Source organism: Ochotona curzoniae, unplaced genomic scaffold (genome assembly GCF_017591425.1).
Source record: "Ochotona curzoniae isolate NIBS_2020 unplaced genomic scaffold, NIBS_Ocur_1.0 contig_3520, whole genome shotgun sequence".
NCBI classification, from domain to species: domain Eukaryota; kingdom Metazoa; phylum Chordata; class Mammalia; order Lagomorpha; family Ochotonidae; genus Ochotona; species Ochotona curzoniae.
In genome coordinates this window covers 7,642,296-7,658,919 of record NW_024465894.1, presented here as the reverse complement: position 1 = coordinate 7,658,919, position 16,624 = coordinate 7,642,296, and the positions used below count along the sequence as shown (strand labels likewise).

The following is a 16,624-nucleotide window of genomic DNA, read 5'->3' as shown; positions in this document are numbered from 1 at the left end:
GGCGAAAGTCGGGACGGGACAGAGCCGTCTGAAACAGGTGTGCGCCCCTCACAGACCCTCGGGGGCCAGGTGCGGGACCCCGGGGCAGTTCGGCTTGGAGGCCGGACCTCCCCGCGCTGGCCCGGACCCCGGGCCCTCGGCGGTGCCAGAGGCCGGAACAATAGCGCGCGGGCGGGGGCGGGGCGCTCCGCCGGGCGCCGCCCCCGGCCCGCCCCCCGCGCTCGCACTCCCGCTCGCACACTGGCTCCCACCCGCCGCCCGCCCAGGCACTGCCCGCGGGAGCCGCCGCCGCCGCGCCCGGCATGGACGTCCGCCTGTACCCCTCGGCGCCCGCGGTGGGCGCGCGGCCCGGGCCCGAGCCCGCCGGCCTGGCGCACCTGGACTATTACCACTGCGGCAAGGTAGGCGGGAGCGGGCCAGGGGGCGAGGCGGGCTGGGCCAGCCCGCGCCTTCGGACCAATGGCCGGGGCCCCGGCGTTCCCGGCCCGAGCGCCGGGCAGGAGGCACCTGCTTGTTCCGTAGGCAGACCTGGTCGGGGGCGGGGGGGCGGGGAAAGGGCAGGGGGCACGAACGCGGCAGCCCCGCCCGACGGGCACCCGCCGCTCACACCAACACCTTCCCGTCCTGAGTTGTTCAAATGTCTGGCAGAAGTCACCCCGACAGCCAGCCGAGTGACGACACGGTGCCACACGCACCGGGGTCCCAGACAGCCTGGCGTTCATTTGCGAGCTGACACCCAAGTGACCCACTAGAGTCGCACTCTACGAGTACGGCCTGACGGTCCCGCACAAGTCACCCTTACAGTCGCGTGTGCATTATCACACGCAGATACTGGCCCACGTAGGCTGGCACGCCGCAGACGGTGCCACGCACAGCGTTACCTGCCCTGTGCGCAGTCACACCCAGGCACGGCTGGAGACGACCACACAAAGGCGGCGCTCCGACAGGCACACGCGCACATTCGCAAGTACACACGGGGGGGGGCACACCGCCATGCACACCAACCCCTGGACGGTGAGCCACAGCACAGATCTCCCTGATGGTCACACAGTCGCACCTAAGGACAGCCGCGGACCCTGCGCCGCCCCGCCCTCCCCCAGGCCACACCTCGGTCACCCACACTCGCGCGCGCTGGGGTTTTAACTTCTCCGCGCTGAAGCGCACTAATTGGGCCAGTCACTAATTGGCCGCCGCTGCCTGGCGGGGCCTCGGATTGCGAGCTGGCAACGACCAATCAAGGCCTGTCCGCTCCCGGGAACGGCGAGCGGGCGCCCCCCAGACTTGGGCTGTAGGGAAAGACACCCTCCGCCCCAGTTTTCCCAAGATCGCCGCCTCCGCCCTAGCTGGGTCCCCGCCGCGCGGTGCTGAGCGCATCGCCCAGCATTGGAGGTCGCGTGCCTGGAACCCCGGACTGGAGGCGTCCCTGCTCCACCGCTGGGCCCAGACAGGGGCTTAGGCGCGGCTGCACGGCTGCTCTTCGCCGCAGAGAGGGAACTTTAAAACTTAGTTAGGAAACCAAATCTTCTGTGCGTCCGCGGGTCGGTGCGGACCGGCTGGAGCCAAGCGCGCTCCTCGTCACTCGGAGCCCGGATTGAGCCGCGCGCGTGGGTTTCCCCGCGGCCCCGACGCAGACGCGCGGGCTCCGTGGCGCTGCGTGGTGAGTGCGCATCCCGCGGCGGGATCTGTGGTTCTCCCAGGGTTTCCTCCACACCCCACAAGCTCTCGCCTTGCCCCCTGCCATGCGGATGCTGCGGCTGGGAGTAGAGGGGTGTCTGGCGCCGAACGCGGTGTCTCCACTCACGCCCGGGGCTGAGTTTCGTTAAGTGCGTTCTCAGGCGCCAAAGGAGTGACCTCTGGCAATGCCCTGAGAGTCTTGCCAGGAGTGGGGTGGGGAGGGTCTGGGGCCACCGGAGCCTGGGGCCGAGAGGGGGGTGAGTGGGCGAGGTGAGCAGCCATTGAGTCTTGTCCAGTAACTGGTAAAGTTAGAAGCTGAGGGGGGGGGGTGGTACTGTGCGGGAAGGTGGCTCTGGCGCTGCTTCAGGGCTGACGGAGGGAAAATAGATTCAAAGCAGCCAGAGGAGGGAGGTTAGGGGGAAGACTGGGTGTGGGGGCGGCTGGTCCGGCTCCTGCTCTTGGCTTTGTTATTTATTTATGTTCGTGTGAAGTTGGCCAGACAGGTGCCACTCTCAGCTTGGGGGGGGGGTGGAAATTGGGGATTTGTCTTCAAGTGTGGGGGTAGTTGCTTAGGTCAGAGTGCTCATTTTTGGGGCAGCAGGAGACCAGACTCATTGAACCCCTGCTTTATTCAGGTACTTTGCAAACCTCTGACTCAGCATCAGAGCTCGCGTCAGGCCTGGGAGGCCCGAGGAAGGGATTGAGAACAGTGCCACTTCTGGTTTCTGTGGGTGATCTAGGAGGCTTGGCAGAGTTGGTGATGGGTTCTGTGCGTGTTGAGGGGTGGGGTGCAGTTGGAAGACTGGTGAGGGATGTTCACCTGCCTCGCCTGGATGGGTAAAAAGAAGGTCCAACCTTGCCCTTGAACGTGGGACCCGAGACTCCATTCTTCAGGCTGTGGCAGGGTGAGGTAGGGCACAGGTGCAAGAGAAGGGCAGCATTGGGTACTGCTGTGGTCAGCTTCCTGCTTCCTGAAGCTGATGGTGAGGGATTTGGGGGGAAGAGGCTGCCCAAGTTCCAGCCGTCAAAACTGAAAATTGAGACCCCCAAATGCAGGGACCACACTTGGGGCCTTGAGGGTGGGCTGCAGAGCTAGGATGCAGCCTGCATATTGTGGCGGTGGGGGTGGGGGAACTCTGTGCCTGGAGCCCAGGAGAGAGGGTTCGTCCCATGGGGATGCAGGCCTTAGAAACACAGGGGCAAACATTTGCCCAAGTAGTGCCCGACAACCATGGGGCAGCTGACCCGGAAGGGCCCTTGGTGACCATCCCCTTGGCGACCGTCCCCTTGGCGACTGTCCCCTTAGAGATCCTTTACGATAGATTCCCAGCGTCTTTTCAACCAAAGTCACGAGCAGGGGTTGTTCTTTTGTCTGAGAAAACACACAATGACAAAAAGCTACTGTGGTTTCCTTTTGCTTTGAAACAGACGCGTGTTTTATTTATCTCGATAATGTTGGCATGCCTCAGAAAGACAGCTTACCAGATGCAAGGGAGGCACATTACTTATTTAATGGAGTAACAATGCTGGAAGAACACAGGAGCTTGTGGCTACTGTGGTCCCCAGGATCCGTGGCCCTGTGCTGGGAGCCTCTGATCACTTCTTCCTCTCTCGCTTTGTAGAGGGGGGAACTGAGTCCAGGGGTAGCACACCTGCAGGTCACATAGCAGGTGAGGAGCAGAGCTGAGGATTGGTGAACACTCATCTGGCTGTCCTCTGTTGTCCTGGCTTGGGGGCCTGTGACATGCTTCCTAAGGTCATTCCAGTGCTGGCCAGGGTCTTGCCTGGGACAGAGGCTGTAGGGACTCCATGCTGAACCATGCCATCCTAATGTACTTCCACCACAGCCTGCCCAGGAAACACAATTTTTCAGTTTTTTTTTCTTATATGCATACAATAAAATGCAGATTTCTGTGTACCATTCATGGATTTTGACCAGTGCAAACGCCTGTGAAATCACCAGGCCCATTGGAATTTGGAACATTTCCGTCACCCCAGGGAGCTCTCTCCTGCTCCTTTTTAATCAGTTGCCCTGAGACAACCGCTTCTCTGACTTTATTTTTAGCAGTTTGTTCAAGTTTAGATTAGGTGTAAATACTAAGTTATAGAACTTTATAAGGGGGATGGCATAGAGGTATAAGGCTTTGAGCCATTACTCGCAGTGCCAGCATCCTCTCCTTGCCAATTTACTATGGTCAAACTTCCTGCTTGCACTTGGGAAGGTAGCAGAAGCTCTGAAGAACCTGGGTCTCTGCCACCCGAGTAGGGCATCTACATGGAGTTCCTGTCTCCAAGTAGATCTGCCTGGCTCAGAGTTGGCGTGCAGCAATTTGCGGAGTGAGCCAATGGATGGAACACCTCCCTGTCTTTCTTTTCCTTTCTTCTTGGTTGGATAATTGTTTAAAAATTATGTTAAAACAAGAATTTCATACACGTCACAGACATTTTTGTGTCTGGATTCTTTTTGCCCAGCACGTATGTCTTCAATATCCATGTTGTTGCATATCTTCATTGTTTGGCTGCTGAACAATATTGTGTGGTATGAATATAGCATAGTATGTTTGTGCCGTCATTTGCCGATGGACATTCGGGCTTGTTTGGAAACTGGGCTTACTATAAGTGAAGTTGTCATGAACATGCCTGGGCATATCTTCTTGTGGGTAGACCAAAATATTTAATATCTCCAATCCCTGGGGCTCTCTTGGGGAGTTGTCTATCTCTAAAGTTCTGGAGGGCAGGCTAAAGAAGATGATACCAGCCACTTATCAAACAATGACAGCATCAGCCATCTAGGATGTATATTCCAAGCATCCTTCGACCCTGGGACCTAGACATCTTTCAAGGCCAAATGGGGCATCACCTTTCCAGTGACCCATGGCCAGCAGCTTCCTCTCTTCCTTTGGGCTCCTCCAAAAACGGGTACCATACAGGTACTGTCACTCACCATTCTGGTGACAGCTACTTCCTGATCCCCTCTGGGTACTAGGCATCCAGTGCAACAGCTGTGAACAAACATGACTCAGGCTGCTGCCCACTGGAGCTTATGTGTCAGTGTGATAAGTCATAAATATGGGGGTGAAATGCTTGTTCACTGGCATTGTGGCTGATGGTGGATGGTGCAACCTTGGAGGAAAGGGACAAAGGGAAGGAGGTTGGGGCTGGTTTGCAGTTTTACTTGTATTTTTAAAGATTTTTAAACTTGATTTAAAAGGCAGAGCGACAGAGAGGGGACACACACAGATTATCCATCTGGGTCCAGTGTGATAGTTAAATTGACTAATCCATCACCTTGCATGTGCTGGGTTCCTTCATAGGTGCCAGCTTGTGTCCCGGCTGCTCCACTTCCTATCCAGCTCCCTGCTTGTGGCCTGGGAAAGCAGCAGAGGATGGTCCAAATCCTGAGGACTCTGCATCCACATGGGAGACCTGGAAGAGGTTCCTAGCTCTTGGCTTCAAATCAGATCAGCTTTGGCTATTATAGCCAGCAGATGGAAGACCTTTCTGTCTCTCCTTCTCTCTGTAAAATCTGACTTTCCCAAACAAAATAAATAGATCTTTTAAAAAGAGAGAAGGGGAGGTCATCCATCTGCTGGGGCACTCCCCACATGGCTGCAATGGCTGGGGCTGGATAAGGCTAAAGTTAGAAGCCCAGAACTCCATCAGGTCTCCTGCGTGTGTGGCAGGGGCCCATGGACTTGGGCCATCACCTGGCTACCTATTTGGGAGCTGGATAGGATGTAGGGGATTCCAGCACTTTGATCCCAGATGCAGGCTTCATTCACAAGGGGCAGCTTAATCTACTGAGCCACAATATGGGCCCCTGGTTTGTAATTTTAAATAAGGACGTTTGGCAGAGGGGGTAGCATGGAGGTATATCAGCCCAAACCCTCACCTACAGTGCTAGCATCCCATATAACTGCTGGTTTACATCCTGGCTACTCCGCTTCCAGTCCAGCTCCCTGCTAATGATCAAGAGAAACAGTGGAGGATGGCTCAAAGTCCTCAGGCTCCTGTACCCACATTAGAGACTCAGAAGAAGCTCCTGGCTCCTGGCTCCTGGCTTAGGATCAGTTCAGCTCTGGCTATTGTGGCCATTTCCGGAGTGAACCAGTTAATAGATGATCTCCTTTTCTGTGTCTCCTTCACTCTGTAAATCTGCTTGTCAAACAGATTTTTTTTTTTTTTAAAAAAAGGAAATTTGAGAGGGCCTCTTGGTCTGGACCAGTGTTTCTCAAAATGTATACATGCATTGAAAAATCATCTGGTAATATTTAAAGAATTATTCTGGGTAGAGGCTAAGAATGAGACCCCAGGGGATACTAACACTGGCCCAGGGACTGGCAGGGACATGCCCAGCACGTGGTCATCCTTGCTCATGTGCACATAGATGCTGGTGGGGGAAGTAGTCATCCCTCCGCCCCATACATCTGGACACAGCATTGTGTGTGGATGGGGAACTCTCGTTAGACTTGGTTAAGGAGCAACTGGAGTTTCCTTTTGACAAAACCCTGAGCAGTGAGGGTTGCTGGTCCTGTCTAAGCTGCACTTTGAGGAGAGTAAGGGCTGCTCGGCATCCCTGGTGGGTGAGATGCAGGCAGCTTCTTTCTGCTGGGGGCACAGGTGCCTGCAGAGGACCCCATGGGAATACCCCTGGGCTGCATGGTTTGCAAGCTGTAATGGATGGTCCCAGGGAGCCCCAGAGGATGCTGCTTTGCAGTGCTGCTAGGAAGCCCATCTTAACTTCCCATCCCCTACAGCTTCTCCCCGCATGTCAGGTGCAGCCCGGGCCAGGCACTGCTGCCCTACTCTGCCCGGTGACCATGAGCACATCAAAGTCCTTCTCTTTACCACGGGTCCCTTCTGTGCGAAGAGAAAGCAAATCTGACCATCAGCCTGTGGGATGGTGAGGGGTGGAGACCCGGGGAGATAAAGGCCACAGATATCCTTTGTAACCCACTGTATGCTGGGCGGGATGCGGAGGGTGCTTGCAGGGGAGGTGGGCCTGAAGGGTCTGGAGTGGGTAGGGCCCACTGTGCCTGCCTTTGCTTTTGCCTAGCAGTGCCCCTTCTCCTGTGGTTTCCTTTCTGGTGTTTCAGTCATGTGGCCAGCTCCTGTCTGAAAATTAATGGAAAATTATAGAGCTTAACAATTCCTAAGTTGTCAACCACTTTAATGCGGTGTGTTATTACCAATTGTTCTCTTCTATTAACCAACTAATGTTGCTGATGTCTCACTGAGCTTGATTTACAAATGAAAGTTTTCAATAGGTGTGCTTGTGTAGAGGCAAGTCCTCCCACCACCTCCAGCACCCCACCCTATCCTGACACCGGGGTTCTGCACTATCCGGAATGGGGTGTTTGTTCCCTGTGGCTAAGTGGCAATGGTGCTGTTCCCAGAGCTGGCCTGGTATGTAGGTTCTCTGTTGTTTGCTGAATGAATAGATTCCGAGCTGGCCAGCGTTGCCCAGGACTTGAGAAACTCAGCATCTGTTGGGTTTTTATAATCTGTAAACTGTGGTGAGAGCGTGGAGCCCAGGGCAGAGGCCAGGTGTCTGTGGGAGCTGCAATTCCAGAAGGTGCCTCCCTGAGCAGGCCCAGAAGACAGAGCATGGCCGGTGGAACAGGCAGAAAAGGCAGCTGGGCCTGGGCACGTGGGACCTTGTAGCTGTGGATCCCATGCGTTTCCGTGGAAGTATATAGTTTGTTTCTTTGGTTTTCTGGCAGTGTTCTTGGCAGTTCCTTCATAAAACATTCTCTTCACTATCATCAGCTCATCAGTAAGCTGTTTAACATTCCTCTGCCTCAGTCTTCTGTCTCTAAAATGGACACATGGCACCTCTCCAGGAGTTGTGCTGAGGTTGAAGACCAGGCATTGGCAGCAACTGGCCACAGCAGGAAACACTTTCATTTTCATTCACAAAGAACAGTGTAAGCACAAGCTGAAGTGCACAGGAAGTCACTTTTCCTACCAGCTGCCAGAGGACCCAGCACACCTGCGGTTGCCCTGCCTTGGCATGGTGGGGCCTGGCTCATCTACCCTCCCTCTCTGGATCTGATTTCCCAAGGCCTCTGGGTTGGACAGCTCAGGATTATGGATGGGGAGCAGGCTGCTCATTTCCTCTGCCTTTCCCTGTTTTCCTCTTGATAAGAAGACAAAATGGATTTTGGAGACAGAGCATTGGTTCAAGTCATAACTGCACTGTCCACTGGCCTCGGCTGGTGACATTGCACACACAGCAGTGCACCTGCCCAGATTGCGGCTTTCTCATCTGACCTGGGGTAGGTTTTCTCCCCCAAGAGAACACATGGTACATCCTCACTCCCCATGCCCTCACCCCAGGTCCTGAGCCCACTGTTGTGCCCCTCTGGGAAGTGCTCGGGGGACAGCAATGATATCAGCAGGGGACCTCCCCTCAGCTGGGTGACTACAGGAGGCAGGAAGCAGGGGCAAGGTAGTCCCTGGCTCAGCCTGGAAAATTCAGAAATGCCACCAGGCTGCAACTTTGTGGATATTTTTTTTTTGAAGAGTTTTGTCAGGATCCATGAGATGGACCAACTTCCCCCGGCCAGGCATCTCCCCTCCCTCCATTCCGTGTTACCCCACTGTCCAGAACCTCCGCAGTTGTACCCACACAGGCAGCTCTCCATCTCACATATTTCTGGGGAGCCCAATGTGAGACTATCATCGGGTTGAAAGTGACCCTCAAGATCTGCTGGGGAACCAAGGAGGACAGAGTCATTGGGCACCTGTGTCTAGACAGGGCTACGTGCCCCAGGCCAGCAGCACATTCCTGTTGCCCTAGGCCAGGGAAGGACATGACTCCCATGTGCCAGTGTGGCCAGTGGTTCTGGTGTGGTCCTCAGTCTGCCAGCATCACTTCCTTGCACCATCAGCTCCTCACAGGTGTACTGACTTGGAACTGCTACGGGCGGAGTCCAGGCACCCTAACTGCCTTCCAGGTGATGGTTTGGAGCCAAGGTTTGAGGAGTGTGTCCCTGTTTATGGGGAGAAATAAAACATAAGCCATTAAGCGTTCCTGTTGGCAGAAGACCCCAGAGGGAGGTTGAGGAGTCTGACAGCAGCAATATGAAGCTTTCTGTACTCATGCATGGTGTCTCCAGCCCCTAGATACTGCTTATGCCAGCAAGCCGAGGTGCAGGGTCCCTGTGGCTGTCTCCACAGGCCCATAGCATCCCCAGGCCACCTTCCAGTGGCTGCTCGAGCCTGAGGCCTAGTACATGGGTCATCAGGACATTTCCCACAGGACTGTGTATATGACACTGCCATTGCCTCCAATTCCATTTATTTACTTTTTAAAAAGATTTACTTATTTGAAAAGCAGGGTGACAGAGAGACTCACACACACTGCGAGAGAAAAGGATCTTCCATTCACTGGTTCACTCCCCAAATGGCCACAGTGGCTGGGCATGGGCCAAGCAGAAGCCAGAAGCCTGGAATTCCATCTAGGTCTCCAATGAACTCAGCTACCTAGCCCATCCTCTGCCACTTTCCCAGGCGCATTATCAGGGAGCTAGGTGAGAAACAGAGTAGCTGCTACTGGAACCCGGATGCTGTGGCATGAGATGCTGGCATTGAGGGCAATGGCTTCACCTGGTGCATCACAGTGCTGACCTCAGAGAATTTTGAATTAGCATTCTGCATCTGGAGCCAGTAGGTTTGAGGTCCACATACGTAGTCTTTTATCCATCAAAGACGACTTTGAGTCACTGAGCTTTCAGATGGGGCTGAGTTGCCAGCATGGAGCATGCAGTAAACACTCAATGAAAACCCATTGAGCATCTGAGAAACCCAGCAGGAAAGAAGTCATTAAACTGAAACACACCCCTACCTTCCTGTTGCTCATCCTAGCAGGCACCAGAAAGCCCGACTGTCCCACAGCAGGCTTTAAGCGTCGGAGTAATTGATCAAAATTTATTATCCCGTGTTGTACCACATCTTCTTACTGAGACGTAAAAGTACGATTTACCACGACTCATTAAGCTAATCACTACTTACCATGTGTTTTTATTGCTGTTCCCAACCCACACTGGAAAATCACCCCCCGGAGGTTGGGGTCCACATGAATTAGGATGACTGTGGAGTGCCTGGATGCAGGGTTTACCGACAGGGAGGGAGGCAACGCGCTGAGGGCCCGGGAAGAAAGTGCAGGCCGGTGCCCCTGCTCCTCTTGCTGCTACCATCTTCCTGTTTTCTACACCCCACTTTCTGGATCCGTGGGCAAAGCCAGGAGACAGTTTTGGTTGTCACAGCTGGGGAAGGAGTGCTACTGGCTGGTGCTTACTGGGTCAAAGCCAGGGCTACCATGAACTAACTTGGCGCAGTGCCTGGAACTGGCTCCATCACAGGCCCAGCCCAGTCCACAATGCTGAGCTTGGGAAGCAGTGCTCCAGGCTAGAGGGCCCTTGAGGGCCTTAGATTATAACCTGAGTGTCACTGCTACTATGAGGAAGGTGTTACTGTCCCCCTGGCATTGGCCCCAATGTGAAACACGCAGTCAGCTACTCCAAGGGCTTTGGACTGATTCTGGTATCCCAACTCTTGCCCTTCTGGAAATTTCCAGCCCTGAGTGCCTGTAGCTTGGGATTGCGATAGGGTTCAGTTAGGAAAGCATTTGGACCTTAAGGCCAGCCTGAGCATAGTCAGGGAAGGCTTCTCTGAGGAGGGGACACCTACTTGTGCTTGGCAGTGAGTGGGACTCAACCAAGTAAAGAAGGGAGGGAAAAGCATTTCAGATGGAAGGACCAAAACAGGGGGTGAGCGCATCAAGAGGTGAGGCTGGAGAAGGGAACTAGGGCCATTTGGAAGCCTATTGATTATCTGTGGGCCTCAGTTTGCTCATCTATAAAATGGGGCTAACAGTGCTAACCTGCTGTGCTGTAAGTATTGATGTAAATCAAAGCGCCTGCTGATTAACTTCAATTCCCTTTCCTGATTTACCTGCAGATGCCTAAAAGCCAAGGTTTGATTTTTGAGAGTGAGAAGAGGATCCTGTGAGACAAGCCCTGTTTCACGGCCTTCGCTCTCTTGTCTTTGGCTTCTTGGGGTGTTTCTCCTCCCTGCGTTGGCCCGTGTACACTTGTAGGGGATTGATTGTATTTCCAGCCAAAGGAGGAGGAGCTGGTGATGCTTGGCTTTGGGGCACGGATGATCACATCTGCTGGCTCAGGTGCCGGTCCCCAGCCAGCCCCACTGTATTTGTTTTCAACCTGAGACCTCATTTGCCAATAGAATGCTTTCACATTATAGCTAATTAAAACGTGCTTATCTCCAAGTTGGGCCTCATTTGCAGGAGTAATTTAGAAGCTTGTTGGAAACAGCTCCGACTCAGTAGTATAACCCGGGGTCAATCTCATGCATAAATTTTATTGTTCCACTCTACTGTGTTTGGACTTGAGCTGAACTTCATAATGTGGAAGATGGACCTTGGGCTCTTTGTTGCTCATTGTTTCTGCAAATATTTACCAAATGTCTGTGGGTGCCACTTAGATTTTTAAAGGAGGCCCTTCCACCCCGCCCTAACCTTCCCCCATGCTTTCTCTGCTCTCTGCATCCACTGGAGGTGTAAGTTCATTGTTAAGCAAATTCAGATGTGCAGTCCACGGGACCTTGAGTTCACTGCATTTGCTCAGGTGCATACCTGGGTACCTACGAGCTGTGTCGCTTAGCCTTTCTCACCTGTGACACTGGGTGAGGGAGCTTCTGGGAGATCAAGTGAATCATCCCCTCCTTATTCCTGCTGCCAGGACCACTGAGGCCATCAGCCTCCCCAGGAACAGCCAGCGTCTACTCCTCTTTTGGGTGAATGAAGTTCTCAGTGGGTTTTGTAATCCTTGCTACACATTTTCTGATTTGTCTATTTTTTCTCTCTTTCTCTCTCTCTCTCTCTCCTCCTTCTCTTTCTGCCTAAAAGATATACTTGGAATCATCCTAGCCCAGGATCAAATTTTGTTTTTGCTGCCGATTAAACATTAATGTCTCTATCCTTCCTTCCATCCATCCATAATTCATCCATCCATCCTCCATCCATCTATCTATCCACTATCCATCCATCCATCCATCCATCCATCCATCATTCATCCATCATCCACCCAACCAACCATCCATCATCCATCCATCCATCCAACCACCATCCATCCATCGTCCATCTATCCATCCATCCATCATCCATCTATCCATTATCCATCCATCCATCCATTCACCAGCCATCCAGCCACTTGAGGACATTTGCTGCCTGCTATATGTGAGGCTTTGCAGTAGGGGCTGGACATGAACAGGTAATTTAGGCCTGTACCTGCACTTGAGAAGTCACAATCTTGCAAAACACACACAGAAAAAACAATTCAAATGTGGGTAACAAGCTTGTAGAAGTAGCACCAGAGATTATGGGACCATGAGGCCAACCTTCAAATAGTCATGGAAGGTTTCTCCAAAGAGAGGATACATACTTGTACTTGGTGGTGAGTGGGACTCAGCCAAGTAAAGAAGGGAGGGAAAAACATTTCAGATGGAAGGACCAAAAAAGGGGGTTGAGTGCATCAAGAGGTGAGGCTGGAGGAGGGAACTAGGACCGTTTGGAAGCCTATTGATTATCTGTGGGTCTCAGTTTGTTCATCTACAAAATGAGCCTAACAGTGCTTACTGCTTCTGGAATAATTGTCGATGTATATCAAAGCGCCTGCTAATTAACTTTAATTTCTTTCCTAACCTACCTACAAATCCTAAAAGCCAAGGTTTGATTTTTTAAAAAAAAAATATTTACCCACTGTTTGAAAGTCAGTTATAGAGAGGGAAAGAGAGAGAGACAGAGAGATCTTCCATCTGTTGGTTCACTTCCCGGTTTGCCCAAATAGCCAGGGCATTATCTAGGTCCCACTCATGGGTGGCAGAGCCCAAACATAGTCTGGGACTTAACATGTGGCCCTTGGGGTGTCTGCTGTGGGGAGTGAGTGGGAACGGAGGGGGAGTTATGCATGCATTAATGCAGATTTTAGTGGAAAGAGTTGTGTTTGCCCCTGTGGCATAGTCTGATGCTGTCTAAATGCCTCCAGTAATATGTTCAATCAGATGGCAAATAGAAAACAGGAAAGTTAGTAATAAAAAATGAATTAGGGCGATTAGCGAAAGGTGAACGGCTTCCATCCTCGGGCGACAAGCATTGCTGGTCAAGTCCCGTGGGGTGCCTGCTGTCCAAACATGCGTCTGGATTATCGCTGCCTCTGGGGCTGGCCCTGGGGCCGCTCAGCGCCCAGAGCTTGGTTATTGCATTTAGTTTTTCAAAGGTCATGGGCATCCCCTCAGACGAGGGGCTCCCCCTTCAGTGAGCTGCAGCAGTGGAGGCCCCCATTTCTGACTCCGAGCAGGCTGGGTCTCTTCCCCGGCACTCCCTCCCTGCATCTCGGGGCCTTGCAGAAGTCCATACCAGCACTCTTTTTGTCATTTTCATGGGGTGTCCTGGGAGCCCTTCCGCACTGGTGGAGAGAGGGAAGTGGGAGCATGGGCTTTGATGGGTTAATGTAGGTGTTTGATGACTTCCCAGGACAGTGGAAAGAAGCAAAATTCTGGGAGTGAGGTGAATGGGCTTAGAGCTCAAGCCAGAGGGACATGGAACTGACAGACGAGAGGACCTGTGACCTCAGTGTGGCCTGGGCCCCAGCCTGTGTGCCAGGAACACCCGTTCTTGTTGTGGGGCACCGTGTCGTGGGGCAGAGATGAGTGCGGACTTGTGTATCAGGAGGACCTTGTGTGCCGGTTCTGGAGTTTGGATCTGTCCTGGGGACCAGGTGTGGGGGAGACGTCCCGTGTTGTGGACCCTGCTCTGGAGGTTGCCTCCCGCTCGCGCTGCCTGCTGTCTTCTCTGCATGATCTGCCCTCCCTGGATTCCCCCTTCATTATCAGTGTGTGTTGGGGTGGGTGGGTTTCGTTTTGGCCCCTGCCATAGTGCAGTTCCTGGGCTCTGGGGCCACTGGGGACTTGGTGGTGGGTGAGGGCTGCTTTGGCTGCAGATGGCTGCAGGTTGCTGAAAGTGTCGTGTGGGATGACTAATCAGAGAAGCCCAGAAGCCGCTGCTGTTTGCAGTTCTTGGGGACAGCAGTGTCCCTGGCCCCTGGGATGAGCTAGCCTTCCCACGCGGCCAGCTCCATGCTGAGCAGTGCTGGAAGAGAGGTGGGGCCACAGCCAATTATTCTGGATTTGGAGTGAGTGGAGCCTCTGGAGGTGAGGATTTCTTAGGATTATCTCAGACTTCCCCGTGCTGTTTCCCACCTGTCTGGCCTGAAGTTTCCCTCCTGGTCCAGGCTGCCAGTGAGAGTACACCTCTCATCTTCCAGGTAGATGTCACCTGCACAGGGTGCTAAGGAAGTGGCAGTCATGGCTTGGCATCTGGCGCATGGTGCTAAGACATGGAAGCTCACATTGCCCTGGGGTGGGTGTAGAGAGGTGTTGGACTCTGATGGTGTTCATGGCATCCCTGAGCACAGCTGAGCTAAAGGAGGAGCCCCTGCTTGCTGACTGCCCACTGCTCACCCAGCTGTGTGCCAGGTGTCCTCTGTGTGCTGTGTCATCTTCACATCATACCATGCCACCTGAGGTTCAGAGAGCTTCGGGAAAGGTGCCCAAGGTCCCACAATCGACATGGAGCCTGGTGGCTCAGGGACTGGCACCTGGTTCTGCCCTCAGGTTTGTTCTTCGCTGTTCATCCTTGTGTGTGCAGGTGTCTTCAGCTGCCTTTTGGGCAACTCCTTCACACATGTTCCCCAAGGAGACACGGCCTTTCTCACCAGAGAAGGCAAGGAATGTGTCTTTGCCATCCCAGAGACACAGAGATGGAGTGCTTGCCTGGTGCAGGTTTAAGCCGGAGTCATCAGCTGGCACACCTCCAGCACAGGGGCTGCCCTGCCTGCCCTGGCCTGCCCCTGGGCTGTTTCCCAGCTCCTCAGAGGCTTTTGTTACCATCTGCTTGGATGTCACACAGTCTGAACACATGTTCTCCGGCTGTGAGCACAGCACGACAAAAGCTCTTCTATTAGTTCCAGTACAAGCTGCGTGTGGCTGTAGAAACAAGCCACCATCATTAGTGGCTTCAAACAGTAACTGTTCTATTTAGCTGGCACTCCTGTGGGCTGGCTGGAAGGCATGCTGGCTGACCTGTTCAGTCTCTGCCTACTCTCTCCTGCCTCTGTGACCAGGGAGCTGGGTGATCTAGACTGGCCTCCCTTGCAAGCCTGGCAACTGGCCGGCCTCTATCCTGCTTGGCCCGCAGCTGGCTCAGCTCTCCCCATGGCCTTACCTACCAGAAGACCTTCTGGCCAAAGCCAGGAATCAGGAGCTCCATCTGGATCTCCTACCTGGGTGTCAGGAACCCAAGTGTAGAGCCATCACCTGTTGCTCGCGAGTGTGCCTTAGCAGGAAGCTGGATCGGAAGTGATCTTGAAGCCAGCACTCTGATACGGGCTGTGGATGTCCAAGGTGGAGTCCATTGCACTCAGTGCCCACCCCCAGACTCCCCTTCTTGATGAGAGGAGCAGCCGTATCAGTGCAGGTGCTGTGCCAGTGGGGCCCAAGGCTGTGTAGGCATCTTTGAGATCTACTACAGCTGCCTTGCTGTTTCAGACCCCAAATGTTATGGAGCCCTTGCTGTGTGCTAGGCAGTGGGGTAGGGACTTCAGGGTGAACAAGAGTTTCCGCTGTGCTTCTGTGGTCTCTAGTCCAACCAGCAAACATGGGCATGGGCATGAGGAAGGAGGGGCCCGGATCTGTGAAACCAGACGATAGGAACAGCAGGTGGAGTGCCCTGACTCTTGGGCTAGACCTGCAGGAAGATGAAGAACTCTAAATGTGGGGATAAGGGCAGCACTCCAGCCAGAACGGCATGTGCGAAGCCCTATGGAATGAGGGAGCTGGCCCAGCTGAGTGCCCGGGGGATGTGCTGTTCCTGTAAGTGCTGGCAGCTTTGGGCTAATCTTGCAAATTGGGGATGAAGAGGCCCCTTAAGCACATCCCTTTTCTTTTTTTTTTTTTTTTTTTTTGGTTTTTGTTTTATTTATTTATTTATTTTTTTTATTGTTGCTTACATTGTATTAGGTAGTACAGTTTTATAGGCGCTGGGGATTCCCCCCACCCCTCCCATACCCCTCCCCCCATGGTGGATTCCTCCACCTTGTTGCATAACCATAGTTCAAGTTCAGTTGAGATTCATTGCTTGCAAACACATGCCTAGCATAAAGTTCAGCGTCTTATTGTCCAGATAAGTTCAGTGGCCTCTTGGGGAGACCTTCTATGGTCTGAAGATAGGTCTAACAGAGTAAAGATCCGGTCAGTTGAAAGCCCCAACAAGGCCTCAGTATCAATATACAACATTATGGAATTAATTGACATAGTATTGGGTAAACAATATGTTAAAAATAATGCAAGTTCCCTTCTTCGAAACATCTGGGTTGAGACAGTATCAATGACAGGTTCAAAAAATAACAAACAACCAAACAAAAAATTACAGGTTAAATCAAGGCAAACATGTGGTATCTAATCTTTTGGGATTCGCTCATTTCCCTTAGCATTATAGTTTCCAGTTGTGCCCATTTAGCCACAAAGAACTGCATTTTGTTTTTTTTAATAGCTGAGTAGTATTCCATGGAGTAGATGAACCAAGCACATCCCTTTTCTTGTGGTGCAATCTCAGGAGGGAAGTGGAGCGGGACCAACCTACAGGCAGGACGCCCACCAGGACATTGTAGATTTGGGGAGGATAGAGAGACTACTGCCCACATGGGGCCCAGGATGTCTGTGTGGGACAGGAGGAACATGAGCACTAGGAAGGGTGTCCCTGGCAGAGGGTGCTGCTTGAAGAAGGGTAGGGAGGGGTCAGATGCATGGGATTTGGGGGATTGGCTGGGAGCTGGGCTCAGGGGTAAAGGGCTTGGACTTGGCTCTGCTG

The 16,624-nt window shown here is 53.1% G+C and overlaps 1 protein-coding gene across 1 annotated transcript in view; it reads left to right on the top strand.

Moving 5' to 3' along the window:
- The first annotated feature begins 268 nt into the window (after window positions 1-268).
- TOX2 (TOX high mobility group box family member 2) overlaps window positions 269-16,624 on the top strand; it is a 105,592-nt gene continuing 89,236 nt past the window's right edge. Inside the window, exon 1 of the mRNA XM_040981447.1 lies at window positions 269-401. Coding sequence (XP_040837381.1) covers window positions 303-401 — 99 coding nt within the window. The 5' untranslated portion in view covers window positions 269-302. The remainder of the gene's footprint in view (window positions 402-16,624) is intronic.